The sequence below is a fragment of the Siniperca chuatsi genome, linkage group LG11 (genome assembly GCF_020085105.1).
Source record: "Siniperca chuatsi isolate FFG_IHB_CAS linkage group LG11, ASM2008510v1, whole genome shotgun sequence".
NCBI classification, from domain to species: domain Eukaryota; kingdom Metazoa; phylum Chordata; class Actinopteri; order Centrarchiformes; family Sinipercidae; genus Siniperca; species Siniperca chuatsi.
The window spans coordinates 25,384,233-25,411,568 of NC_058052.1; the positions used below are offsets into that span (position 1 = coordinate 25,384,233).

At 38.9% G+C, this 27,336-nt stretch overlaps 2 protein-coding genes across 3 annotated transcripts in view; both read left to right on the forward strand.

The window, feature by feature from the left end:
• LOC122884740 (1-phosphatidylinositol 4,5-bisphosphate phosphodiesterase beta-1) overlaps positions 1-14,949 on the forward strand; it is a 27,809-nt gene extending 12,860 nt beyond the window's left edge. The window contains exons 12-32 of the mRNA XM_044215043.1: positions 519-601; positions 700-784; positions 889-1,054; positions 2,588-2,643; positions 4,048-4,144; positions 4,559-4,643; positions 5,086-5,210; positions 6,166-6,320; positions 6,520-6,687; positions 6,783-6,882; positions 7,655-7,759; positions 8,894-9,006; positions 9,081-9,231; positions 9,395-9,448; positions 9,726-9,903; positions 10,117-10,249; positions 10,531-10,607; positions 11,326-11,415; positions 11,581-11,638; positions 11,840-11,926; positions 12,449-14,949. Of these exons, the coding sequence (XP_044070978.1) occupies positions 519-601; positions 700-784; positions 889-1,054; positions 2,588-2,643; positions 4,048-4,144; positions 4,559-4,643; positions 5,086-5,210; positions 6,166-6,320; positions 6,520-6,687; positions 6,783-6,882; positions 7,655-7,759; positions 8,894-9,006; positions 9,081-9,231; positions 9,395-9,448; positions 9,726-9,903; positions 10,117-10,249; positions 10,531-10,607; positions 11,326-11,415; positions 11,581-11,638; positions 11,840-11,926; positions 12,449-12,601 (2,319 nt within the window). The 3' untranslated portion in view covers positions 12,602-14,949. The remainder of the gene's footprint in view (positions 1-518; positions 602-699; positions 785-888; positions 1,055-2,587; positions 2,644-4,047; positions 4,145-4,558; positions 4,644-5,085; positions 5,211-6,165; positions 6,321-6,519; positions 6,688-6,782; positions 6,883-7,654; positions 7,760-8,893; positions 9,007-9,080; positions 9,232-9,394; positions 9,449-9,725; positions 9,904-10,116; positions 10,250-10,530; positions 10,608-11,325; positions 11,416-11,580; positions 11,639-11,839; positions 11,927-12,448) is intronic.
• A 1,471-nt stretch (positions 14,950-16,420) lies between these two features.
• napba (N-ethylmaleimide-sensitive factor attachment protein, beta a) lies at positions 16,421-26,224 on the forward strand. Of its 2 annotated transcripts, XM_044214165.1 has the most exons (10): positions 16,421-16,641; positions 19,537-19,616; positions 20,304-20,420; positions 22,231-22,277; positions 22,415-22,492; positions 22,644-22,699; positions 23,436-23,520; positions 23,978-24,082; positions 24,609-24,677; positions 25,098-26,224. In XM_044214165.1, the coding sequence occupies exons 1-10, from the start codon at positions 16,544-16,546 to the stop codon at positions 25,248-25,250; spliced, it is 888 nt and encodes a 295-aa protein (XP_044070100.1). In that variant the 5' UTR covers positions 16,421-16,543; the 3' UTR covers positions 25,251-26,224. The 2 variants fall into 2 exon arrangements, with proteins under 2 accessions (XP_044070100.1, XP_044070101.1); XM_044214166.1 differs by lacking the exons at positions 16,421-16,641; positions 19,537-19,616; positions 22,231-22,277 and having other exon boundaries at positions 20,313-20,420.
• The last annotated feature ends 1,112 nt before the right edge of the window (positions 26,225-27,336 follow it).

A 27,336-nucleotide genomic window follows, 5' to 3' on the forward strand; every position in this document is an offset into this window, starting at 1 on the left:
TCTGCATTGGCTTCTCAATCCTTTTAGAGTTGATTACAGCATTTTTCTTCTTGATGGGAGTTCTGGTGCCTTAGGGGTTTAAAGCTCTGGGGATCGCATTCCCCATCTCTCTCTTCCCTCATTTCATCTCTCTCCTGTCACTTCTAATAAAGACATAAAATGCCCAAAAATTTCACAAAAATTCATTTTCTTCTAAAGACCTCTTAGGTCATCCAGCACAGGCTTTCTGGTTCTTCCAATGGCCAAATCATAAGTTGGTGAAGCTGCTTTTAGATTTTTATGGTTTTAACTGCTGGAATATTTTGCCACTTTGCATTAGATGTGCTCAAAAATAAGTATTGTTTACAGGCAGACTGAAAACAGACTCCTGCACATTTGATTAGTTCTGTTATTGAGTGTGTTTATGTTTTCAAATGTATCTCCTCTGGAATTAAATCTGTTAGATAAAATGTTTAGCTTTGCTTTGCTTGCTTGCAAATTTTCTTCATACTGATGTCATTTTCTTGTTTATTTTCCAGGAAGTGATTGAAGCTATTGCAGAGTGCGCCTTCAAGACCTCACCTTTCCCTGTCATACTCTCCTTTGAGAACCACGTGGACTCGTGAGTCATTATTTATGTTTTTTGATTTATGTGTCGATTGATCTATATAGATGGATTACAATGTAAGATGTCTGTCTATCTATCTATCTATATATCAGTTTGAAGCAGCAGGCTAAAATGGCTGAATATTGTCAATCTATTTTTGGAGAAGCGCTGTTGATTGACCCTCTGGACAAATACCCTGTAAGTACACACACAAGTAACTGCTGAACAATTGCAAATTGTGTGTTCTTAGCTAACTATAATGATAGCGATTGTACTTTCATCTCCATTGTGTGTGTTTGTAGCTGGAGCCAGGTGTCCCCCTGCCCAGTCCTCAGGAGCTGATGGGCAAAATTCTCATCAAGAACAAGAAATCTCACAAACCCTCCAATAACACAGACACCAAAAGACTGACGGACCAACCTGCCAATCAGAGCACCGAACCATTGTCTCCTAGCAACAACACAGGAGGTAAGACACAAAGACACAAGGACTTTTTTCAGCCTAGAAATCCACATGAAGTGTGTTCAGCTGTGACACACTGACAGTCTTTGTATCAAAACAGACTATAATGACTCTGTGGTTTCTCAGGCTACCAGAACTGCATATGGCTGGAAAATATTGATAAAAAATATTCAGGCTTTAATTTAGTGGCACTAATTGTTAAAGAGATCTTTTTTTGTGAATCTTTCAAACTGTTTTTCACATACAGCAGTCATATTTCCTCGCAAATATGAAAAAACACCAAATTTATTTTGAAAAGGTATGTATAGAGATTATATATAGATTGAAATGTATAGAGATTCAGACAACCAAGATTATTTTTACATATTTATTGAACAAATTGAAGGAGATAGAGAAAAGAAGGATTTGGAGAAAGAGGGCAAAAATGTGACAAATATCATAAGGTGAGTCATTTATTTTTTTTTAGTTTATTTAAAAGACTTTGCAAGAATATCTTAAGCTTGGCAGTTACAGAGTTTATCTTACTGTAGCTTACAAAAACATGTTTTCAATTAAAGTTAAAACATGAAAATCACCAAAAGTTCAATCATATGGGTATCGCACAAAATATTTCTGGATTTATTAATTTTCTGGATTCAGAGTCTCCTTAGAAGTGCCTCTGTCAGAGGACACCTCTCATTATCCAGCCATAATTTCCATCATGATTTTGGCCAAAGTGACAAATCTGCTCCTTCGGCTCACACTCATGTCTTTGATGCAGTCCGCTGCACCTCATCAGGGATGTCTCAGTAATGAACAGGACATCCCAGAAGAGGTCGGAAGCTCAGAACAGCAATTAAACAGCGGTGCAGGGGGAAATTAGGGAGCCTTATTGACACGTCTGATGTGCAAATCCTGAAAACTGGTCTGGGACTGAGAGCCCAGCCTGTACACAAAGAGCAGACTAGCAACTGTGCTGAAGTACATACTCATACACTGACCATGACCCTTCAGTCAGTGAATGCTTGAGTGGGCTGAATAATCACCTACAGACGAGTTAAAGCAGTGGGTTGTTAACAAAACTACAGGCATCTGTTTGGTTTATATTCTGATCTTGTGTGTGTTCTCTACACAAATCTCTTATTCTTGCAGACTGACAGAAAGTACATTTCTACTGAGGACATTTCTTGAAAATAAGGAAAAATGTAACCAGTTATTTACCACATTGCCATGCAGTGTCTGGATGATCATTTAAATCATATTTGATCAGCTGTTTTCCTGCACCTAAATTCCCCCCACAGAAGTTTTTTTCTAACCCTGACTCAGGACTTGTCACCGGCTCTACTCTCATTAAACTGAAGTGTTTATATGATGGTGTTTTATTTGCAGTGAGACTTGTGAGACAAACCTAGTAACTGATTACAAGTCTGCCTTGTAATCAGTTATCTTGTAAACACAGTGTCAGCTGCACTTTTATACAGGTCTTTGATATTTGGGACAACAGAAGAAGGGCTGAAGAGACGATCAGGATGAAGACTTGTTTAACTTTAATTTTAACAGAGATCGAGGCTGAGAGTGAGGAAGATGATGATGATGAAGATGATGATGGTAAAAAGGTCAGTGGTGACATCACACAAAGCTGAGGGGCGGTCGCCCTCACTGTCGTCGCCATTTGTTAATGTTTACAAGTGTTGTTTATTTCCATTGTTTTGTTGTTTATTCTTCATTGTCATTGTTAATCTGGTTATGTGCTCTAAATGTTATTGTTGTTGTTAACACTTGCTGCTTTTTGCTGTCGTTTGGGTTTTATTTTTGCTGTTGCCTCTTGTTGTCATTGTTGTTGTTTATTCTTAATGTGTACTGTTGTTGCTATTTTGTTTTCCTGTCATTAGTGTTCACAGTGGGTCTGAGCTTTAGCCATACAAGCGATGATGGCTTACTGTTTACTGGTTTAATTGAGTTTTTATTCAATGAGTACACCACCGGTTTAACATTGTCTCATGATGGACAGTTAAAAAAATGATCAAAATTGATGCAGCAGAACCAGAGATATTGTCTTTTTCTATTTTAAACATTCTTCTTCCTTGTCAAAACCTGGAGCCTACATTACCCACAATGCAACTTGACCGCAGACAGTTCAGTCGGAGATTCGGTTGTGTTATGCTAGTAGCAGCTAATGTTGCCTCAAGCCTCAAGCAGAGATGAGCAGCGGGCTGCAGACGTCTGGTAACATCACTTCTTTCTAACGCCACACCCCCATTCTCTCATTTTCAAACTTGTAGTCTTCAGTCAGCGTTGGGTGGGACTGAAGATGAAGTGACATCACTTGAGGCAATTTATCAGATTTTCCGCAGCTCCCTCTGTAGCAACAAAAGGCTTTATGCAACTTTTTTCACATATCCAGTAGTACTCCCCACAACCTGTAAATACACTGATGATGCGTAAAATCGGCAGAGTTCCACTTTAAGTTTATCTTCACAAACAAGAAGCTGAATTTTGGATGATTTGGAGACCCGATCTGGCAAAACAAAGAAACTGCTGATGAAAATGCCTCTGTTCACATCAAAAGAGAAGGGAGACATTAAACAGATATCAAACCAGACAGACAGGTGTGTTGGGTGTTGAAACAATTCACTTTAGAGAAGAGAAGAACAGGACGAAAACAAATGCAAACAATAACATAAAAAGCAAGAAAGAGAAATAGGCCTGCTGTGAGATCTGTATTTGTGTTTGAAAGTGTATATGGATGTCTTGTTGGAATTGGTTTGCTGTTTACTCCTGTTGTGACGTTAGTATTACTGTTCACTGTTTTTTGTCACTAAGTGCTGAAAACTCCTGACTACAATTTGTTGGAGTACATGTGTGTCTGTCCTGTGTATCTGTTGAACCTGCTGCATTCAGTTGACAGCTGCAGTTCTCTCCCAGCATCTGCCCAGTTCATGACCATTAAACCCAGCACCCTGATTTCAATATGCCAAACTTTACTCTTAAACTTAATTCTTGTTGTCATTTATTTTCAGGGCTCAGCAGAGCGGGAGGCAGTGGCTACAGAGGAAATGTCAACTCTGGTAAACTATGTCCAGCCAACCAAGTTCAACTCCTTCGAAGCCTCCAAGAGTAAGAAAAGCAAATCAGAACCCGACATACACACTCTGTTTTATATTTCTCTCTCTCTGCGAGACAATTCGTGGAACAGTACAGTAAATCCTCTCTGTACAAAGATCAACACTTGTCTTGAGGATAACCTTTGATGAAAATGTACAATGACAGAGCAGCCATCATTGATCTCATTGTTTCTTGAAATGACAATATTGTGAATAAAGAAGAAGAAGTTATCTAATGTTTTCACACAAGCCATGCACAGTTTAGGTCCTTGTATTTTACCACAGAAGCATAGAAATGACTCAAAGACAGAAAGTTATTGCAATTAGTGTCCAAACAGAAAGTGGGAATCATGTTGAAACCAAGATAATTGCTGAAAAATGTCTGTGTGTGTGTTTTTGTGTGGGTGCGTGCTGGCTGTGTGTGTAGAGGCAGCCCGCTGTTACCACATGTCGTCTTTTGTGGAGACCAAGGCTTTGGAGCACCTCACAAAGTCACCAGTGGAGTTTGTAGAGTATCCTTGGCAACAGTTACCACAGTTGCACCGCGCCATGGCAACCGCTTCTATATTATGTGTTCTTCTTCTTCCTCTTTTGATGCTTTTTTTTTTGGCATAAATCTTCAAAAATCTGTCTCAGTCTCTGAGCGACTTATTCAACTTGTATATATATGCTGATGTAATAAGCGTAGAAACTTTGTAGTGTATTAGTAGTTTTAGTAGCACAGTAGTTGTAGCAGTTGTAGTAATATCTATGCATAAACATGTTTTTTTTCAACGGAAACATATGTTACCTGAAATTATGTTCATGTGCATATAATGTTGTGAGTGATGTCTTTCTTTTGGTTTTGTACATGCGACTGGAAGATGTCTTGATGTATTTTTTTAAATATTTGGCAGTGACATGATAAAATTATTTAACTACCTCTATAATTGTTCTTAACCTTACATTAACCAGATATAATAAATCCCAGTTGAGTCGTATCTATCCAAAAGGAACCAGAGTCGACTCATCCAACTTCATGCCTCAACTCTTTTGGAACGCTGGCTGTCAACTGGTGGCTCTCAACTACCAAACTATAGGTGAGAGCCTGGGCTTTGACCTCTGATCTCCAGTCTACCACCAGACTGTAAGTGTAGCAAAAACCAAACCACCACAGGCATCATTGAGAGCCCTTAAATCAAAGCTAAATCTACTTTGTTCTTTGCATGTGTCTACAGGTTGTGACCAGTTCAACCACAGTGGGATTCTTCCTTCTCTCATTGTTTTATTTGAATAATTCTTAGAGGGATAAAGAGCTAAAAATATCCACTAATTCGCAAGGAAAGAAGGACACATTAGAAGAAAGCTTATTAGAACATAATTGTGTGTAACAGAAATATGTTTTTTCTGCTTTCCTATCTTGTTAGCCATCTCGCAACCCCCAGATTTATTTTGCAATTCCTAGGGGGGTACCTAACCCCAGGTTGGGAGCCACTGCGACAGAGTAATGCAGTGGGCAGAGCCGCAGATAAATTAGCATTTTAAAGTTACCTCTGTGGTCCTCACAACAGAAACACAGAAGGCTCTCCTGGATAATTTAACGCTAAATGTACATGTTCTGGCCAGTGGTTAGAAATATTTTAACTCTTTTTCAGCTCTAAATAATAATAAAATCTTGCCATGAATCTCTTCTTTGCAAACACTGCACCATAGTTGCTGAATTGACCCAAAATTCACCCAAAATGAGAAAAAAAAGTAAACTGATTAAAGCTGAGAATATATTCAAAGCTTGGCTAAATAATTCTAAGCCTAGTGGCTGGATGTTCCTTGCTCCAGTGCTCCTTAGGACTCATAGTTGATGTGTCTCTTAAAAGTTTTTATCTACACAGTCTTGTACCTTTTAATTGTTCACAGATGAACCAGAATGCGTATTGTTTGAACTTTCGATTCAACCAGGAGAGCTTCGTGCTCATCCAAGCCGAATGGCAGGAAAGAGTGCAACAACTCACCTCAAGCTTTTGTAGCCCTAAACTTAATATTAGCTTTTTGTTCCAGATTTGTCCATGCAGCTGAATCTCTTCATGTTCGAGTACAATGGTCGGTGTGGCTACAGACTGAAGCCTGAGTTCATGAGGCGGCCAGACAAACATTTTGACCCCTTCACAGAAAACACAGTGGATGGCATCGTAGCCAACACGCTCTCTGTGAAGGTACAGAAGGCGGTAGTTTCTTTTTGTTAAAGCCTTTTATGTGATTTTAGCATCTTACGACTTACGCTTGTGAAAAAATGAGACAGTCCTGGTGAAAACCAGACAGTTATTACCTAATATATGATGTGAACTGTCCGTGCTGTAGTACATGTGTGTATTTATTGGCTGACAGACACATGTCTGTCTCTGTGTGTTGTAGGTGATTTCAGGGCAGTTTCTGACAGAACGGCGGGTGGGTGTGTATGTGGAGGTGGACATGTTTGGACTCCCTGCGGACACCAGAAGAAAGGCACTGAAGACCAAAACCTCTCAGAACAACAACGCCATCAACCCAGTGTGGGACGAAGAGCCGATTGTCTTCAAAAAGGTGAGATGCAGCAGAGAGACAGGAGGGAGTACTTTAGTAGGCTCTAATTTTTTACCACCACTATGTAATCGGTCTGTTAACGGTGTGACTAACAGGTGATTCTTCCTACTCTGGCCTCGCTGAGAATCGCTGCTTTTGAGGAAGGAGGGAAGTTTATTGGTCATCGGATTATTCCAGTGACTGCCATCAGACCAGGTAGTTCTTTTAGTCACATTTATTTCAATCCTTTTAACTCTAACTTTCTCTCTGTCAATTGTGAAACTTTAAGGTGGTTATCTGTGAGATCTTCATTTTTGTTTTTTGATATCTTTGCTGCTGTGGTGTTTTCTGCACTGCACCTCCCAGAGATCCAGTCAGTGTTGTGTCTTCCTCTATTTATGTCAGTAAAATTTGAGTTTATATAAATTTCACTCTTTTTTCCCTACTACCCTACATTCCAGTTTTCTTCTGTTTGTTTAAAACTATCTGAACTTTCCTGAACTGGAATTGTGATAAATTATTATTCTATTATGTCAAAAAGTGTTATAAATGTTTTTATATGAAAATGCCACACATTATTATGTTGATCCCTGAATTGAAAGATGAATACATGCATACTTCCTTTTCTTTCAATGCCTGTGTAGACTCTAAATTAGTTGTAATGTATTTGTCCCATTATTCAGAAACTTTCCTGCTGTCTTTGCCTCCTGGAGACACATCCTGGCTCCCACTGTTTTCAAAAACCCATTTTAAAACAGCTTGCAGAGACATGCTGCTGCTTTGAAAAATGTCATCCACCACTAAATGAGATTACTGGTCATATTTCCTTGTAATTTTGTCATTATATGACTGATGTTTGGTGTGAACTCAATTGCATCTCTCTCTCTCTGTCTTCTAACTTTCTTGCCAGATTCCTACATTGCTGTTCACCCTAAATAACCCAAATGATGATAACATCAGACTCTGTGTTGGTAAATGTTTCCTTTAGGTTACCGTTACATCGGTTTGAGGAATGAGAAAAACCAGTGTCTTATTCTACCAGCTGTGTTTGTCTACATCGAGGTCAAAGATTACGTCCCAGACACCTTTGCAGGTACAAATTTCAAGTCAAACTTTTCCCTTGACCAACACTTTGGTGAATGAGTGGCAGATTTCCATGATTTTTTTAACATTATTATTGTTTTTTATTTAAACATGACAAAACAAAGTGTGACATAAAAGGTAAGAAATTTGTTCCAGATATTCATGCAAGGATGATATTTTTGTGACCTCTGACCTCTTGCACTACTTTACTTTAAGGAAAAGTACTAATACCACACTGTAAAAATACTCATTGAAAATGCTACTTAAGTAAAAGTATGTAAGTATTTTGAGGAAAATGTACATAAAGTATTATTAAAGTATTCAATGCAGAAAAATGTCCCTTGTGACTGTTATACTATTATATATTACATTATTAGGTTATTATTACTCATGCGTTAATGTAAAAGCAGCATTTTACAGTTATAGTTGGTTGAGGTGGAGCTCATTTTGAGCTATTTTGCATTGGACTGCAACTAATGGTTAATTTAATAATGGATTAATCTGCTTATTATTTCCTCGATTAACTGACTGATTGATTGTTTTGTAAAAATCATAAAATAGTGAGAAATGCCGTCACAATGACCCAGAGCCCAAAGTGACACCTTCACAATGCTTGTTTTGTCTAACCAACAGTCCAAATTCAAAATTATTAAAAATGAATTAAAGTGATTAAAATAATTAAAAGCAAAAGCAAAAATCGTCACATTTAAGAAGCTGGAACCATGAAATGTTTTTACATGACAAAGGACTGAAACGATTATCAAAATAGCTGCCAGTTAATTTTCTGTCAATGAATTAGCATGGAAAGAAAAGACTCAAGTAAAGTACCTAAAATGTGTACTTACATTCCACCACTGACCTTTTCTCTAGCCTAGACGTTTAAACACAACACAATACGAATACTTTAGTATCATGGGGTGTAATGTTGCAGCATCATGGGAGACTTTAGACTTTATACTTTCAGTCTCTCAGTTTTTGAGCCTCCATTTACAAACAGTACAACTTCTGCTGTGCTACTGCTACAACTTCTACAAACGTGTGTTTGTAAGTATCTTAGATGTAACCACTAGCTATGTCTATATAGACTCTCTGAGGCACAACTGACTGCTCTGCATTCATCTACTTCTATATATTTCCTCTCTAGATGTGATAGAGGCTTTGTCCAACCCTATTCGATATGTTAACCTCCTGGAGCAGAGGTCTAAACAGCTGGCGGCTCTGACACTGGAGGACGTAGAGGAGGACGCACAGACCGAGGTCAGTCCTGTTTTTCCGTCTTTGTCTTGAATGCAGAACATTTGGCTATAACTCTGGTTGGTGTTGTCTTTCAGGATGAGGCAGACACTTGTGCAGAGCGTAAGAACGATCTGAAATCAGCTCCACTGGAGAACGGACTCAGCCCTGCCTCTGGTCCTGCAGGCCACACCCCCATCGCCACGACACCCAAAGCCTCCGCAGCCAATCAGCAAGCAGCTACGACAGGTAGCATCCACCTACAAATAGAGACGCACGCACACATTAAAAGAGTGTTTAAAGTACATCTTAAATATGCTAATGTTAATAATAAAAATAGCTCTAGCACTAAAAGTACTGTTGTTAATGTTATTGTTGTTGTGATGTTGGTTATGTCTTCTCTGCATTTTAGATGCAGCCAAACCAGCTGCAAAGAGTGAAGATCTGGTTTTAAGTGTTTTGATAGGTCAGTATTTACATATTGCTTTCTAATCATTTTTGAAATTCCCAGTATGCAATCAATTATTTATAATGAATTAAATAAAACTGAATGTGTATAAGTGGTAAAACTTGAAGCGTGAAACCATAAGAGAGCTCTAAAAAATCATTCATACTAATACAAGCTCGTCCAAGCTTTAACAGAAGTAACAGGAGAAAACAAAACACCAGAGAAAGACGTTAGAGTTTTATTAATTCTTATAAAGGTCTATTAAAACATGCTGTATGATCACTTGTGGTAACAGATGTCCCAGTGTGCACCATAGAGAGTCTGCAGCAGTCAAAGGTTTACCAGAAGGAGCAGAGACGTCAGTTTAAAGAGCTGAAGGAGTTAGTAAGGAGGCACCAGAAGAAAACCTCAGAGCTCCTCCGAGAGTTCAACAACAAGTACAAGAAGATGGCCAGACAGTGCAGCAAGAGCAGGTAAACATAAGTTATGTGATATTATTTTAACTACTGTTTTTCCTCATCTCTCTTCTCATCTTATTACTTTAAAAGTGGTTGAAACGTGAAAAATTTCATGCCATTGTACAGATTGGCAACCTTATTTTGAAGAAATGTGTGTCTTAGTACAAATTGAAATGATCATTCTCCTTTCTTGTTCAGTATGAAGTGAAATATACATTTGTTCATCAGGGGTTCGTGTTCGGACAGTGAGAAAGACGACCGCCTCCAGCAGTTGAGAGACGAGCAGCAGCAGCAGCTACTGGCTCTGAGGCAGGAACAGTACTACAGTCAGAAATATCTACAGAGAGAACATATTAAAATGGTAAAGTCTAACAAAACCAACAGCTGCTGCTGACCCTAACCCTAGTCGATGTCTCTAAAATTTTGGTTAGATTTCACTAAAAAGTTAAGATTCTGTGCTCTAAAATTAGGTTGTACATTATGTTTTACATTTAGGATTCAAGGTCAAGTTCCAAACCAATGGTCGAGGTTCGGTTGTAATTAGTTCTACGTTCCACAGGCCCTGTGTTACGTTGGCCCAGTATGCTTTGAACATGAATGTAAAATACAACTGTTGTGAACCAGAGTTTCTGTTTCCTCCAGCTGACAGAGCGACTGAGCAGTCTGGCTGAGGAGAGTCACAACTCCCAGATGAAGAAACTCAAAGACATCTGTGACAAGTAAGTTACAAATCTGGAACTAAAATAACAAGAATTACATTGTTATAAGAGCTACTTTCATAGCGGCCGTAGCTTGAGGAGCATTTCCTCCGAGCTGTTCCAGAGTATCTCGTCATGCTCATAGTATGTACTAGTAAAAAGTCAGATGCCGTGAAACAAAAACAAAAATCTAAAAAGTAAAACTTTAAGAAACAAATCCAATACATTATTATGTTTAAAAGTTGAAAAGCTACTTTTTAATGGCCTGAGACTAGTAGAGAACTGACATGTTGCAGAAAATGTTGACTTTCCTCAGGTAACCTCTGAGTAATAGATAACATGAATGAGATTTACTCCCAAACTGTTGCAGAAGTTCCTTTGATACTTAAATACCACCTGCTGTGACCAGAGCCATCTTTGGATTTTCAAAATGTCACTTTCCCATCAAGATGTATTTGTGTACTCTGTATTCATATTCAGTTCTTAATTTGAGGCTACTATCTGGTATGCTTTTATTACAAGAGGTGGCCTTTTTTTAAGCTGTTCAATGTGATGTTTTATTTTTGATATTTTGGGGTGATCTCTCTGAGAACATCTTAGGGTCAGCCAGTAATATCTTTTGCCACTTTTTCTGTAACTCCTTTACGTTTTAACACTACTACCTGCTGCAGATACAACCATTTTCAACAGCAAATTGAACATTTTTAACCACTTTTTCAATTTTCAATTGCTGCTGCAGGGAGAAAAAAGAGTTGAAGAGGCAGATGGATCGAAGGAGAACAGAGAAGATCAACCAAGCGAAGACCAAAGAGAAGCATCTGGCTGAAGAGTACGATCCATAAACACACAGACACACACTGATATTAATCTACTGCACCCCACCCTTAGACACCAGCTGTAGCTTCTTCATCTACTTCATGCACTGATCCATCCAGCTAGTCTTGTCAGAAGAGAAAAATATTTAGCTCAAACCCCTCTGACTGTGTGTTCCCAGGGAGAAGATCGAGATCAATAAGTCCTACGTCAATGAAGTCGTCCAGAACATAAAACGGGTGAGCGGAGGATGAAGAATCTGGGTTAAAGCAGCACAAGATTTTTTGATGTTTTTTTCTATAGACTGAATACTGCCGAGACAATGATGAAAATTTTATGTTTGCAACACTATCTCTCTGCCTAGCTGTAGCCCGGTCTCTCTGCAATCATAAAACGCTTCATAAGACTCTTTGATTGTCTGTCTGTTTTTCTGTCTCCAGCTTGAGGAGACTCAGGCGAAGCGCCATGATCAGCTGGTGGAACAGCACAGTGAGCTCCTGCAGGAGATACAAGACCAGAAACCAAAGGTAAAATACAAATGTAAATTGCCGGTTTCTGTTTATTATGAAGTTCCTTTATATCTTGTCTTGCCTCAGTGAAATGCACCTCCTACCACTCTGCGTACTTCACGCTTGAATGCGCCACACAGCAAGAAATGTCTTGTACACTGGGCTCCAAGCTGCTGCTGCTGTCTGTGGCTCCACACCCACACACTTTAGAATCAGTACTGACGTCAACGCGGGGCGTTTGAGTGATGTAACGTGCCCTCTGGCAGCCATATTGGAGCTGCTCAGCTGTTGCCAGTAATGGCTGACAACAGCTGGTTGCATTTCTAAATGTACAACCCATCTGTCTCAACAGTAGGAAATATACAAGGCAAATTTCTGTGTTGCTTTTGACTGGGAACTGAGTCATCACCAATATCTTTCACTGATTCTCTGTTTACATAATCTGAGTTTTGTTTGCAGCAGGAGCTTACCATCAGCAGGCAGTCAATGCGAAAGAAACCTGTAATCAATGTGAATCACGATTCTCTTGTTTCTCTGCAGCTGCAAGGGGCCGTGGAGGCAGATTTTCAGGAGAAGTTCCAGTGTTTGCCTGGAGAGATTCAAGACTTCCTGCAGGACAGGAAGACGGAGGTTAGAGGTCACAGCAAGTCCCGACCATCAACGCCACACGAGACTCTGTCAGAGGAGGACTGAAGAGAGAAATGTGTAGACGAGTGAGGGAGTATGAAGAAGAAGAATCAATGGAAGCAGGGTGGAGTGAATCAACAAAGTACAACGGATCAAAATACAAGGAAGTAAGAAAGACAAAAGGGAAGCATTGATGAAAGGGTAGCGAGGTAGTAAATAAAAGCAGAGGAGATATCAAGATCAAGATTATAAAGACTGTTACTTTTCTTTTTAATGGAAGAACGCTTTAATTATTTATTTTTTAATTCCATTCAAGCATGCACTTTGCTGTACTTCAGCGTTTAATCAAAACCCATTTAGTGCTGCATTTAGTCTTATTTTCTGTCACCTGTTATTTTGACAGACAACTGAAACCCAACAGTTTGTACTGCATGCCAGCCCTATCTATCTATCTATCTATCTTCTATCTTCTATCTATCTATCTATCTGACAGTTTGTGCTATTTTTTTTCTGTTCATACATTTGAACATCAGTGAACATACATCAGACTCAAGGCCTGTCTCTATTTTATATGCACATGGAGAAACGTTATACAATGTTACACAATCGCTACGAATCCAAACCACACATTTTTTGAGCAGTGTTCGACAAATTTTAAGCAGCTATTTTAACTGTTTTATTTTATCGTGGTGGCCATGACAACTTCTACCATGATCCGAAACTGCAATGCTAAAACATGAAGAAAGATGACAGTATCACTGCTGGCACCATTTATTTATCATTATTAGCAATGCTCTCTTTCTCACGCTCACGTAGTCCCACTCGGAAGTTTCCCAGCACATCCACAGTCTGATCTGCTGGCCTCTGAGTGGAGGTCAGTGTGGTAATGAGGGAGGGCCGTTTGCTCCTCTTTCACTTTTCCCATCCAGATTTATCCACCACATCTTGCTAGTCTAAAATTAAGAAAATGAAGTAGAATTAGAAATAATGTTGCATACTTTAACAGTACCGAATGATGTGCACAGCCGCTCAAGATAACACACACCATGGCGTAATGTGAATACTGCATACTTTTCAGGATTTGTAAAAATCAACACAGTGTTTTACAATGATTTTTACTGGTTTTATGTTACATCAATGCATCTAATACATGTAATATTTCAAGAGCATAGTATCGGGCAGTTTTTTGGGGGGGGGGTTGTACCTTAGGGTGAGTGTTCATTTAGAAGCTGACAGTCATCCATATAACAAGTAAGACCTTAACAGGGATGAAGCTCATATTCAGAATATTAATGAGTATGTTGAGACACTTGTAAGATTTATGCTATAGACGACTACTGGATCATTTATTGAGTCCTCAGTAGTTTGATTATGCACATATTTATTTATTTATTCATGAGATTTTGGGAGAAAACTAAATCTCAATGGCAATTTCTCTTATTAAAATTATATATCATAGCATGACTGTTAGCCTAAGACATTTATGGACCAATGGACTTTTACTTCAGTAATATTTAAGGGAACTAGGAGGATTTGCACAGAAACATTATGGGATAAGAACACAATTCTTGCAAAATTCACCTGTTTTAGATTTCTTTTAAAAAAATGTATTTTAGTTTTCTGACCAGTAGCAGCAACATCCCATCAGTTCCCTCCGCCTGCTGCACTAACGGTCTGACAGTTGGATGTCCTGTTAGATGTGGAAGAGCCTCAAAGTCTGCTGCCACTGCATGATTAATATGTTTTGATGTGAAAGTTGTTTTAACATAGTTATCATTCTCATGATCTATTTATTTATTAATAGTTATTTTCAGGATAATTAAGGATCAAGAACATAAACGATTTATAAAACTGTTAAAACTGTTTCAGAGTGCAAAGTCGACCTTTTTTGTAAACATTTAAAATGAATGGAGCTTGTCACTCTTTGTACAGTGATCTTCCAGAAAATATCTGTTGGAATATTTTCCATGTTTTGCTTTTCTTCTGGACGTATACAACTAAGGCTTAAGCTGTGTTCAACAACCTTTTTGCAGGGAACCGTTTCTTCAAATTTAAGCCACTGTTGAATGAGATTGAACAATCTTGGCCACGGCCTGTACCTGACCTCATAAAGGTAGCCTACTCTGCAATTTTGATGGCAATATTTTAGACTCAGCTGCTAACTCTTTGTGCTAACATTAAAGTACCTCACTATTCTGTCACCACTTTAGGTCAAAATAATCTGTTAAAAACATGTTTAAGTCTGCAAAGTGGCTGAGGTTCTCCAACAAAATGCCTTGTTGAACGCACCTCTGCTTTAGTGATTAAACTGAGCATGCTTTATTGTCTTGGATTTCCCCACCAGTTGAATTGTTTCTTGGTTTTACTGAATGTTATTTTAATTCAAAGACTATTAAAAATATTTGATCTAAAAATGAGGTGTTATCAGTTGATATTCCTAGTGCTGCAGTCCTGTAAGATCTCAGCTGTATTAACTTTTAACATGCTCCAATGAGGCGTATGAGAGGAGGTAATTACTGTTGTCAGTCACATCAAGACAAACCCACTGCATTCGTGTCTGTGCACAAAACTCTGCTGTTGCTGTGAGTTTGCATATGAGCGCGCAAATGTGGGCTTTCACAGAGAGGCAGTGTGCTGTAGCTGTCGTGGGGGAGGAAGGTGGAGGAGGGATTTTTCAAGCTGAGAGATGGTCTGTCATTATTTTGTTGGTCCCAAGCTTTCCAAAGACACCAAATATGTCAAAGTAATTTCCATAAAAATGTGTTTAAAATAATTTACTGTGATTCAGACTCGTCGCTTTCATCAACCTCATTTCAAGCAGCAGCTGCTTTCAACAAAAAAAGCTCTGATAAAGCTACTGTAAACTACCTGCACAACACGGACATATTATCACCTTTTTGGTTGATATGGTAAACTTGTTAGCCAACAGTGTCCTATTTACACATCTCGCAGACACAGAGAAACATTATCATTCATTTAGAGTTGTGTTACTGTCCATCTGATAAATGTAAGTGCAATATTCACTCTTTTTTAGCTCTGTTTTTGGTCTCCACCAACTCCTGAGGGAAATATCTGGCTCTTTAGCTGCTAAATGCTACATTTTCTTCACCAGCTAATCTCAAACTGTGCTGTTTGGTGCTGAGCAGGTCGTGTACAGTGGTTTTATCAGAGCTTTTTCACTGACAACAGCTGCCCGCTGTGGAGAGTGGTGAGTCAAAACAGTAAAGTCACGGGCCGGAAAACCAAAACAATGAGCTGAAAGCTGCTGAAATGCTCCACAGCGCTGAGAGAAACTGCAGAGTAGGATGATAATTCTCTGTGCGTCCCCTTTCACATGCAAGTACTGTAGTCATGATCCACTGTTAACTATAAAAATATAGATAATTGCAGCTTAAGGTGATGATAAGTCAGATGTGTGTGTTTCAGCTTGTTGTGGGGTTCAATGTCAATGACACTTTATAAGCATGAAGCATTGCAAAAAATGTATTTACTCTGGGAAATTTAATGCTCAGACATTCAAGTTATTATTTGTTTTAAAATTAACAACTTTTGGAACTTTACACAGAAGAAATAGTTCCTATTAAAACCTGTTCACAGTGATTATTTTGGAAAGAGGTGCTGTTATTTCTTTTCATGTAATTTATAAATTTCATGTGCTCCTCAAAAAAAAATTCAACTCTCCTCCATTTTATCTGAGTGGACGCTAAATCTCACAGATGGATATCTGCATGAGTTGAGTGAAAAACATTTTTTTTTTTTTTTGTAATTTTTTGTTTTTTACTTCTTCTTGAACTGGGCTCTTGCCTTTCCTATTACTTCCAGCAGATGGTGGCAATGAGCCACATATGACCTTTGTCTCTCGCCGTAGAAGAAGAGCTGCAGCCTCTCAGCATCAGCACCAGCAGAGACGTCAGCCCCCTCTCCTCTCTTCTCCTCTCCTCTCCGTCCACTGCGGAACATCGGCCTGTTTTCCTCCCATCACTCCGCCAGCGGCAGACCCAGCTCGCTATGGACAACTCCGGCAAAGAGAAGGAGGCCATGCAGCTGATGGCTGAAGCCGACAAAAAGGTCAAAGCGTCCGGATCCTTCCTCGGAGGGATGTTCGGGTAAAGGATGCTCTCCTCCTCTCATCTGTCTCTGTTTACCTCTCCCTCTCGCTCTCATTTTGGTTTGGGGAGCGATTCATGCTCGAAGGGCCCGTCAAAGCCTCTCAAGTGCTTCTGATTTTCTTGACGGAGAAATCGCTATAATAACCTCATAATATTCCTATAATACCCATATTGCGTTTCTGTTGTGCTTAATAATGAGCTTTAGAGGCCTGATCAAACCCTGTATTATAATATTTTATAGTTTATAGGCCCTTTCCTGTATATATTCTATACACTCCTATAGGAGCTGGTAACTTTCACGGTGACATTGTGTCCTTTTGAAAGATTTATCCGAGGATTATCATAGCGCCCTTTTCCGATAGTTGTATACCGAAAATATGAGCTGTCATCGCAGATAATGTGGCCTGCGTGTCGTGGCCTGTCACGCAAGAGAAATGTAAATGTGCACATCGCCTGCTGCTGCTGCGGGATGGGAGCGGGCTCGTACGGAGCGTGAGGCCGGGCAAGAGATGCAGGGAGGCGGGGAGAGTAGCGCAGCCAGGACGGTGTGTGAGGAATCAGGTGGTGGTCATGCAGGGGCTGTTTTGTGTGTGTGTGTGTGTGTGTGTGTGTGTGTGTGTGTGCGCGCGCGCGCGCGCGTGGCTGGGTGGGTGCGTGCGTGCGTGTGTGTGTGTGTGTGTGAGCGGATGGGAGTGGGCCTTCATGTGTGGGAGGGACGGATGTTTACAAGTAAAATGGAAACACTGGAATATAAATTTTATATGATGTAACCTGAATCAGATAGATAGATAGATAGATAGATAGATAGATAGATAGATAGATAGATAGATAGATAGATAGATAGATAGATACTGATTAACTGGCTGATTGATCATTTTAATGAATGACTAAGGCTATTGATAGACTGAGTGCTCACTCTGAAGTGGTCCCTTTTACAGAGATACATATTTGAATTGAGGGAGCTCCAAGTAGAGCCAGCATCTATAATTCATCATTATGTTGAGTAATTTCAACTATAGTAAAGTCTTATATTTTATAGACCTACAGAAAATATATTGGCAATTATTTTGACAATCGATTTAAACATTTAGTCACTTATTAAACAAACATCCCAAACATTACCCATTTACAGATTTTTAATATGTTGCTTTTCTTTGTCTAATGTGATAATAAACTGAATAATATTGGGTTTTAGATTGTTGGTGGGACAAACCAGACATTTGAAGACTCCACTTGGCTTTAACTGACATTTTTTAACCATTTTCTGACATTGTAGCAAACAATTAATCATGAAACTAATCGGCAGATTAATCGATAATGAAAATAATTATTTGCTGCAGCCCAGATTCAATTTATTAATCCATAAAATCATGGAAATTACAGTGCTCAATTCTTGTGGACCAGCTCTGAGAAAGAATAAGATATAAATAACCACAAGAAAACATAAAATAAAACCATAAATATAAACTCAAACAACATACAATCTATTTCACAAAGATATATAAGAAGTGTTTAAAAATAAACGTGGTGTAACATGAGCAACAAGCTAATTTAGTCTGTTACTTTTCACTTTGACTGATACTTGATAACCAGCCTGGTCAGACAGACGCAGGAGCAGAAAGAAGAAACCTTCGTCTTCATCAGGAAGGCAGTGCACAGTTTGTCAGTTTGAGTTTTTAAGCCCAAATTAGTTTCATTCAAATCTAGTTGCTGCATAAGTAGCTTTTTCCAAATTTCCAAATCTGTGTCCACATTTTACATCTAGATGATATAAAAATCAATGTTATCGATAAATAACATGATATGACATGATTCTGTAATCAGGCAGCTGTCCTCAAACCTGAGAACTGAAGTGGGTCACGTCTGTTTTCCCCACACGGGTACCAGCATGTTTTTTTAATGAGCCTCAGCCCAGAGTTAGGAGCTGAAGCAAACTCAGTTGGGGTCATTTAGTTGTTTTGGCAGGTTGGGACGATCCACTGTGTTTGAGCGGTAAATAAGTGGACATGCATGATATTAAAATGTGTGCGGACTCGCCTCACATTACATATCTGTGTTCATTTTGACAGATGATACTGGAACAGAAAAGTTTAATTTCATTGGTAGAATGTACTATACTGTGACACTCAGACTGCAGTCTCTGTAGGATTTGGCCCTAACATGTGACATTTCTTTTATATGTTTATAAAGAGGAGGTTTGGACAGGTTACAGGATCTTCATTATTGGCATTACATGTTTTAATATCTTTGTTGTTGCATGTTTTTCTACAGCAGGTGGATCCTTGAAAGCTTCCTCTGTAAGATACTGACCGTCACACTTTTACCTGAAGTAAAAACAAGTTCTGGTAAACAACAACAAAATGGAGGAAATCAGCTTCCTTCAACCAAATCTAGAGCTGAACAGAGAGCCATACATTAACTTTATCGATTCAGTAATGGCTATAAATCACATTTAACAGATACAATTCTATTATGGCTAATTAAAATGCGTCAAATATGAAACTGAAGTCTATTTCAGTTTTATTTCTGTTCATACTGCATTAAAAACCCACAGATTTATGCTTCATAGGAGGGAAAATATTAGATTTTAGAGAGTTTCAGCTGCAGGGTGAACATATCCTCAGCTGCCCTCCACCATGATGTCCTGCAGCTGGACAAGCCTGCATGCTAGTTTTAAATACTCTTTCATATTGGAGGACAAAGTCAAAGTGTGGCAGTTTGCAACATTAAAGATAAAATCATGCATTTTTTTCTATTTTAAAAATGCATCACAAATCCATGAGCACAAGAGTTGAAATACATTTAGAAAAAAAGAAATGGAAATGATTCTTTTTGTTTGCCTTTGCCTTTCGTGTGTGTGTGTGTGTGTGTGTGTGTGTTTGTGTTATACAGGGGAAACCATAAGGTGGAGGATGCCTGTGAAATATACGCCAGAGCAGCCAACATGTTTAAGATGGCAAAGAACTGGAGTGGTAGGTGACACACAGTACACACACACACACACACACACACACACACACACACACACAATTACTCGTACTGCATACTAAACAGAAAAAACACACATAAATATGTGCACAAATAAACAAACTCCCACACAGACACCCACACAGACACACACACACACACATTTATTTGACTGTTTTTTTCCATCCACATTTTAACAGGATATAAATGATTCAACAGCCTGCAGAGAGTATTATATTATATTATTATATTATTATTGCTTTAAACATTTACACACACTGGATTCATGTAAAAAAATAAAATCAGGACAGTATGGACAAATAAGTGAGACATGCATGGCTGCAGAAACCAGTGTGTGCTCTAGATGTGCCAATAATAGCTCATGCTGAGCAGAATTAAACTGTTTAGATGTGTGTTTTGATGTTTCTGCTGCCTGATGTGTGTCGACAGACTAAATCGTGAACACAGTCACGTAGTTCAGTGAGAGTAACGATTAAATAATGAGGAATGTTTGGTCAAAGGCAGGTTTAGTGCAACTAGAAACTGAATTTGGATCACATTTGCATTCATTTAGGCTTGTCCCATTCAAACTGTGACTCTGTGTGTGTGTGTGTGTGTGTGTGTGTGTGTGTGTGTGTGTGTGTGTGTGTGTGTGTGTGTGTGTGTGTGTGTGTGTGTGTGTGTGTGTCTAGCTGCGGGGAATGCTTTCTGTCAGGCCGCTCGGCTCCACATGCAGCTGCAGAACAAACTGGATTCTGCCACCAGCTTCGTCGATGCCGGCAACGCCTACAAGAAGGCCGACCCACAGGGTGAGTGCTGCTTTTTGAGGAATATGAGACGTTTGAGGTCGGAAGTCTCGGACTATTGTGGCAGGAAAGTGCGGAGTGAACATGGGATGTAGGGCAGAATATATCAAAGATAGCTGATTTAGTTTTAATGAGTACTTTTTCACTAACACTACATCAAATGTCAACACCGAGAGAGGCTCGGCAGGAGATTCAATTATTTGTTTACAGTAATCTCGGATGTTGTAACAAACAGGATTCTTCTCATATTTGTGGTTAGGCTACTTTTCAAGCCACATTTTATGCCTTTCCATCTGTTTTTAAAGCAGAGAGCTTTACCCAGTGCTCATGAAATGTTGCCCCACGTCTCATTGACTTTGAACAGGGAGGAAGAATCTTCAGAATCAACTGAGAAACTGTTTATGGATAACATAACCAGAAAGGAATGTCTGTTTGTGAATCGCAAACATTTACTGAGATACCTGACAAATCAACGCACATTGATGCAAAAATCAAATAAAACCTAACATTGCCATAAAGCAGTCAGACATTAAACACAGTATAAACAGTACAGGAGAATCTGATAGCTGAAGCATTTACAGATTGTGTCAGAGTTGATATCATCATATTGCCCCACTAGTATATGTACATTTGGAAAAGCACTGTTTTATTAAACATATTACAGCCTAAAGAGAGGAGCATATTTCCCTGATCAACTTTAGCCTCTGAATATTGTACTCAGCTGTGGTGGTTGCTGCTTCATCATCCCTCCTCAGCTCTGGGAATTGTATTTGAACACACTTGTGTTCATTTTTTTGGACCCAGTTTCTCGCAAGATGTTACCCAGCAGCAGCAACCCAAATCAAGGCCTCGAAACATACATTCAGTGATATGATGGATGCTAGGTCCATGTTTTTCTACAGTCTAAACAGGGAAACTAAAAATGTTTAGCAGTGGTGGAAAGTAATCAAGTACATTTAATCGTGTACAATTTTGAGGTACTTGTGCTTTATACTTCTACTCAATTCAGAGGCAAATATTGTACTTTTTACTCCATTACATTTGATAACTTTAGTTACTTTGCAGATTTAGATTAATAATACAAAATATAATCAACAAATAAATCATGATATATAAGTATAGGTTAAGATAAGACTTTTATTGATCCTCAGGGGTAAATTCACAAGCTACCCAGCAGTATATAAAGCAAGTAAAATTAGCTCCATATTTACCAGCTGCAACATTAAAGTGATGAACACATTAATGCATCAATAATTATAATCCAATAACATATATGATTCTGAAATGGGCCATTCTGCACGAGTGCTTTTACTTTTGGTACTTTGAGTACATTTTGATGCTAATAGTTGTACTCACGTAAAATGTTGAATGCATAACTTTTACTTGTAACCTGAGTATTTCTACACTGTGGTATTGCTTACTTACTTACTTAAGCAAACTTATTCCTTCCACCACTGGTGCTTAGCTGCCTCTTTTTCTTCACTGACATACCACACATGATGAAAGGGGAAGCCTCTGTATCACTTCTCTTCACAGTCAGAGTCAGGACCCTGAGGTGCTATTGTTGGAAGATTAAAATGGGTCCCTGCATTGCTCTAGGAAAATTGATATCTGGGTTATGTTGCAACAGCCCTCCTGCCTCCCTGTGATGAGCTTAATAAAATACTGTGGGTTAGCAGGTTAGTAGTCACAGGGGGAGGAAACTGAAAGAGTTTTAATTTGACTGAGTGGACTCAGAAGGGTTCAGCAGACTCTTTTCAGTTAACTTGTATTTCTAACATCCCTCCTCACCCTCTTATCCGTCTCCTTCCAGAGGCCATCAACTGTCTAAATCAGGCCATTGACATCTACACTGACATGGTAAGCTCTGCCTCAACTGCTGAACTGCTCCCCGTGACAACCATTCTTATCTTTGAATAATACCCTATGTGTGTGTGTGTGTGTGTGTGTGTGTGTGTGTGTGTGTGTGTGTGTTTGTGTGTGTGTGTTGGTTACAGGGTCGGTTTACCATTGCAGCCAAACATCACATCACTATAGCGGAGATTTATGAGGCTGAGCTGGTTGATATTGAGAAGGTATGTGAGGGGGAAAACAATTCTGTTTCCTGTACTCGGTCTTTGAGATTTTTGATTATGGTTCTGTTTAGAAATCAGATTTTTTAATTTGAATATAAATGATGATCTTCTGTGCTGACTTGCAGGGTTTTGTTTTTTGTTTTGTTTCCAGGCCATTGCCCACTATGAGCAGGCAGCAGACTACTACAAGGGAGAAGAATCTAACAGGTATTTGTGCTGTTTGAATTTGCAGTGAAAGCTAAAGTACTATATACAAAATACACACATACATGAGAAGAGCTGAAACGAGTAGTCGATTAATCAATCAGCCTGTCAACAGAACATTACTCTGCAACTATTTTCGTAATCTACTAATTCTTTTAAGTCCATTTTTAAGCACAAATGACAAACATTTGCTGCTTTTCCTTTTCTTACATTACACTAATGTGAATAACTTTGGGTGTTGGACTGTTTGAAGATGATTTGAAGACGTCCCCTTGGACTATTTCCTGAAGTTTTCTAAACTAAAACGTATTTGAGTAATTGAGAAAATGACTGATAATGGAAATACAACCACAGATGCAGATGTGACAGTATATAATCATGCATGTATATAAATATATATATATATATACTTTCACTATGTAGCTAACTGGTGTTCAGTTAGCCTTTTTATACTGTAGAATTGTCTTCCACTGTGACAGTGCACTAGATATTGTTGACATGGTGCAGTGAGTCACATTAAAATGTGCAACCCTGTAACAATATGATGAGATGGTCAGTGAACGATGTTGACTCCCACTCCCATAGATTTATTACAGCACAGCTTGATGGCCTTTACAGTAGAGTAATGCGACATCCATCATCTAATATTTGCGGTGGTGGTGGTGAGGACAATGGTGGAAACAACTGTGACACACATATTTACCTTTAACTCGTGGGCTTCTTTGTTTGTGTGTTTCAGCTCAGCCAACAAATGTCTTCTGAAGGTCGGACACTACAGCGCTCAGCTGGAGCAGTACCAGAAAGCTATTGAAATCTATGAACAGGTAACAGCTGAGTACAGAACAATTACCACACCTGTGTACAGTAATGCAAATGAAGACAGGAGCCATTTAAATATTACATTTGTAAATAATGAAATGTTTTTGTTGCTTCTGTCGTGTCAAAGAGAGACTGTAGTTTGTGATGTTGTTTTATTTGATGGCGTTGTTTTGTAAGGTGTATTGGGATAGTTAAGGTTTCCATGATGTAAATAAACATTAGTCATACAGAACCTTTCTTAGCAAAGTTGCTAAATGCTTCAGTTTTTAAAACAATCTACAGCAGCTAAAAGCACAGCAACCATAAGTAAAACATCAAAAATTAAAACACCAAAAAAAAAATGTGCACACAGCAAAACAAAATACATGTGAAAGCCCATAAGATTATAAAAACATCCTATCTGATCGCATGCTGCCTTAAAAGTCAGTACATTTTGTGTGTTTCTTCATTTGTGTGTTTCAGGTTGCTATGAACACCATGGACAATCCTCTGTTGAAGTACAATGCTAAGGAGTATTTCTTCAAGGCTTCACTGTGTCACTTCATAGTGGACGAACTGAACGCCAAGGTAACACACACACACACACACACACACACACACACACACTTCCTATCCTTGTGAGGACCGTCATTGACATAATGCATTCCCTAGCCCCTTACCCTGACCTTAACCATCACAACTAAATGCCTAACCCTAACCCTAACCCTAACCCTCACCATAACCTAATTTTAACCTAACCCTTAAAACCAAGTTGTAACCTTCAAACATCCCTTTGGAGTTGTGAGGACCGGCCAAAATGTCCTCACTTTCCAAAAATGTCCTCACTCTGTAGGTAAAAAACATGTTCCAGTCATCACTATGTAGCAAGTACAAGTACTAACACACACACACACACACACACACACACACACACACACTACTGAACCCATACAGAGGCTGTCAGTTACACACATGCATACTGATACACGGACATAGATGTGGTGCCTAGTGATAGTTATAAATATTTTAAAGTCTTGTATGGTGACCTTATTTGTAAATGTAAGCATCCAGAATTGTGTTGCAATACGAATACTTTTGTGTGTGTGTGTTTTAGTTGGCCATAGAGAAGTATGAGGAGATGTTTCCAGCCTTCTCAGACTCCAGAGAGCTCAAACTGTTAAAGGTACATTTATTTTCATTTCTATTCTAACATTTTGTAAAAAGTAAACATGCTCGGCTCAAGCTAGCACTTAAATATATTAAAAGGAGATTTTGATTAGCCAGGTATTCATAAAGATTCATCAAAAAGATGTGTTTCTGAGTGTGCATGAATATTGTTTTAAAGGTCATGTTTGCTGCTGTTATCAGCAGCCCAGGATCATAAAAGTTTTAATTATTATTTATATTAAACAAGTAATGTCTTCTTTTAATTAAACATATGAGCACTTCCATGTTATATCAAAATGTAATCTAGGTCATTTGCATAAATATGGCCATATGGCCGAGCCCATGAGGGTTTAAAACACTATGTTGTGTTCAAAACACACACACTATCTCTCATTATCCCTTAGTGTTAGTAAAGTTTCATGCTTTGTTGCCACAGAAACTCCTAGAAGCCCACGAGGAGCAGAACAGCGAGGCGTTCACGGAGGCCGTCAAGGACTTTGACTCGGTGTCCCGTCTGGACCAGTGGTTGACCACAATGCTGCTCCGCATCAAAAAGACCATCCAGGGAGACGCTGGGGACCTGAAATAGACAAATGTAGAGATAGGGGAGGGAGACAGGGGAAAAGGGGGTGGTAAAGAGAGAAGAAAGATCAGGGAAGAGGGGGTTGGTAAATAAATGAAGGGAAGGGAGAATGACGGGGAGTGTAAAGACGTGTTTTGGTGGGAAAAAAAGGTCAAAAAGAAGAGAGCGGGAGGCAGAAAGAGTTTACAGTTGTACATATCAGTCTGCATGTGATCCCCAACTAGCTAAGCATCACCTTCAAACCACCTTTAAATGACCCTGTGCCCCTGGTCCTTCAGTATTGCTATCATAACACTGGACAGAATTGTACTCAAAGAGAAAGAGTGGAAATAAAAAGGTGTGTCTGAGAGAGAAAGAGAGAGAGAGAGTGTGTGTGTGTGTGTGAGAGAGAGAGAGAGAGAGAGAGTGTGTGTGTGTGTGTGTGTGTGTGTGTGTCTGTGTGTCCTCTGCAGTAAAGTAAATTATACTATTTGATGGGAAACTCATATCAGATTTAAGGATATATGTTATTGAAAAGGGATAATAATGTTATTTATGAGATTGTTGATATTCATTGCCAATACTGAAAATATTTATTATTTATTATGGTGCTCAGTGTTACGATTTGTCTTAATATTTTAGGTATTAGCCCCTCTCCTCTTTTATTCTCCTTCCTCTCCTCATCTGTTCTTTTTCCTCCTCCTCCTCCTCCTCCTCTGTCTCCCCTCGCCCTCTCCTCACCCCTATGCCCAGTCAAGTCAGTGATATCACCCATTGTGATTGGTTGGTTCTTTTTGTTCTTGCCAACGGTTGGTCGGTGCACTCAGCCACCAGTGCTTACTCCCGTCTCTGCCTTGTTTGTGCATGTCTGTTGTCATGTTGATGTAAGTGTTCTCCGTGTCGTGCTAACGTGTTAAGAACATACATGTAACCTGGTATCATTTGTGTGAAATCAGTAAATATCAGATACCGAGTTCAAATAAAAACACCATCGCTCCAGATATCTGACTGCTTTTTGGTGTATTTTCAGGCATTTAGTATGAATATAAGTATGTAGTTGGACCTTGCTTGAAGTACTTAGTAGTTAGAAAGCCAATGTCACATCATGACTGTAGCACTGAGAGCACTTTGTTTAAAAAAGACAACTAGCAGGCCATGATGTCATGCTGCTGCAAGGACAGATCACAAAGTACAACATCAATCTGGAATAAATGGATGCTTGATTTAAGTACAAAAAAATCTAATTTTATCCTGTAAAATGACTTATTCCAGGCAATGTAGTCCCTCATTCGTCCAGGAGTGTTCCATCGTAGAAAAGGTTTCAGTCGTAGTCATCTGGACACTGTTTTCAGAATCAAGACGTTTCGGCTCCCATCCAGAAATCATTCTCAATTGTGAAAATGGTCTGAGAACTCAGAAATTTAAGCTACTCTGTGTTGCTTAAGCCTTGTCCTCAGGGAGACAGCAGACACTCAGGAAGACTCCTGGGTGGGAACCGAAACGTCTTGATTCTGAAAACAGTGTCCAGATGACTATGACTGAAACCTTTTCTACGACTTATTCCAGGCACTTTTTGTATAACATTTTAAGGCGTTTTAGGTTTACATAAAAGCAACTCAATGTCATCGCTTAGGTGAGGAGTGCTTTTGAGGGGTGACAGCAGGTGTAGTCTTTACTTGAAATGAAATCCTGGCACACGATTGCCCATCCTTGGTTTAAATATTCTCTGTAAACTGCCTTTTTTAATACTGCAAAGGTATTGGCAAATGCAGATATATCTTACAACCACAAGAGGGTGCTATTGCATTTAACAAATGAGGTTGAATAATGTTATTAAATATTACAGTAGGCTAATTACATAAACTGTACAAAAACAATCCATAATTATATTAATAATAATATAATCACTAGTTCACCAACAACCATATTAGCCAGGAATAGCCACTGTGGCAATTGAATAACTGTATAATAAATTAAGTGATATGGCAGGTTGTAAAGCCGTGCTTTAGGACCAGTAGCAAAGTATTAGCTATTTATGTGTTATTTCTTTCAATTATATTAGCATTGTGCATTCACTGTAATCTCAAAATTGTGTCAACACCAAACGGGAGCA

Bases quoted from the DNA above. Each gene is read 5' to 3' on its own strand.
- napba (XM_044214165.1), top strand. From the start codon at position 16,544: ATGGACAACTCCGGCAAAGAGAAGGAGGCCATGCAGCTGATGGCTGAA. The intron at 16,642-19,536 runs GTAAAGGATGCT...TGTGTTATACAG, and splicing joins TTCCTCGGAGGGATGTTCGG to GGGAAACCATAAGGTGGAGG. The intron at 24,083-24,608 runs GTAACACACACA...TGTGTGTTTTAG, and splicing joins TGGACGAACTGAACGCCAAG to TTGGCCATAGAGAAGTATGA.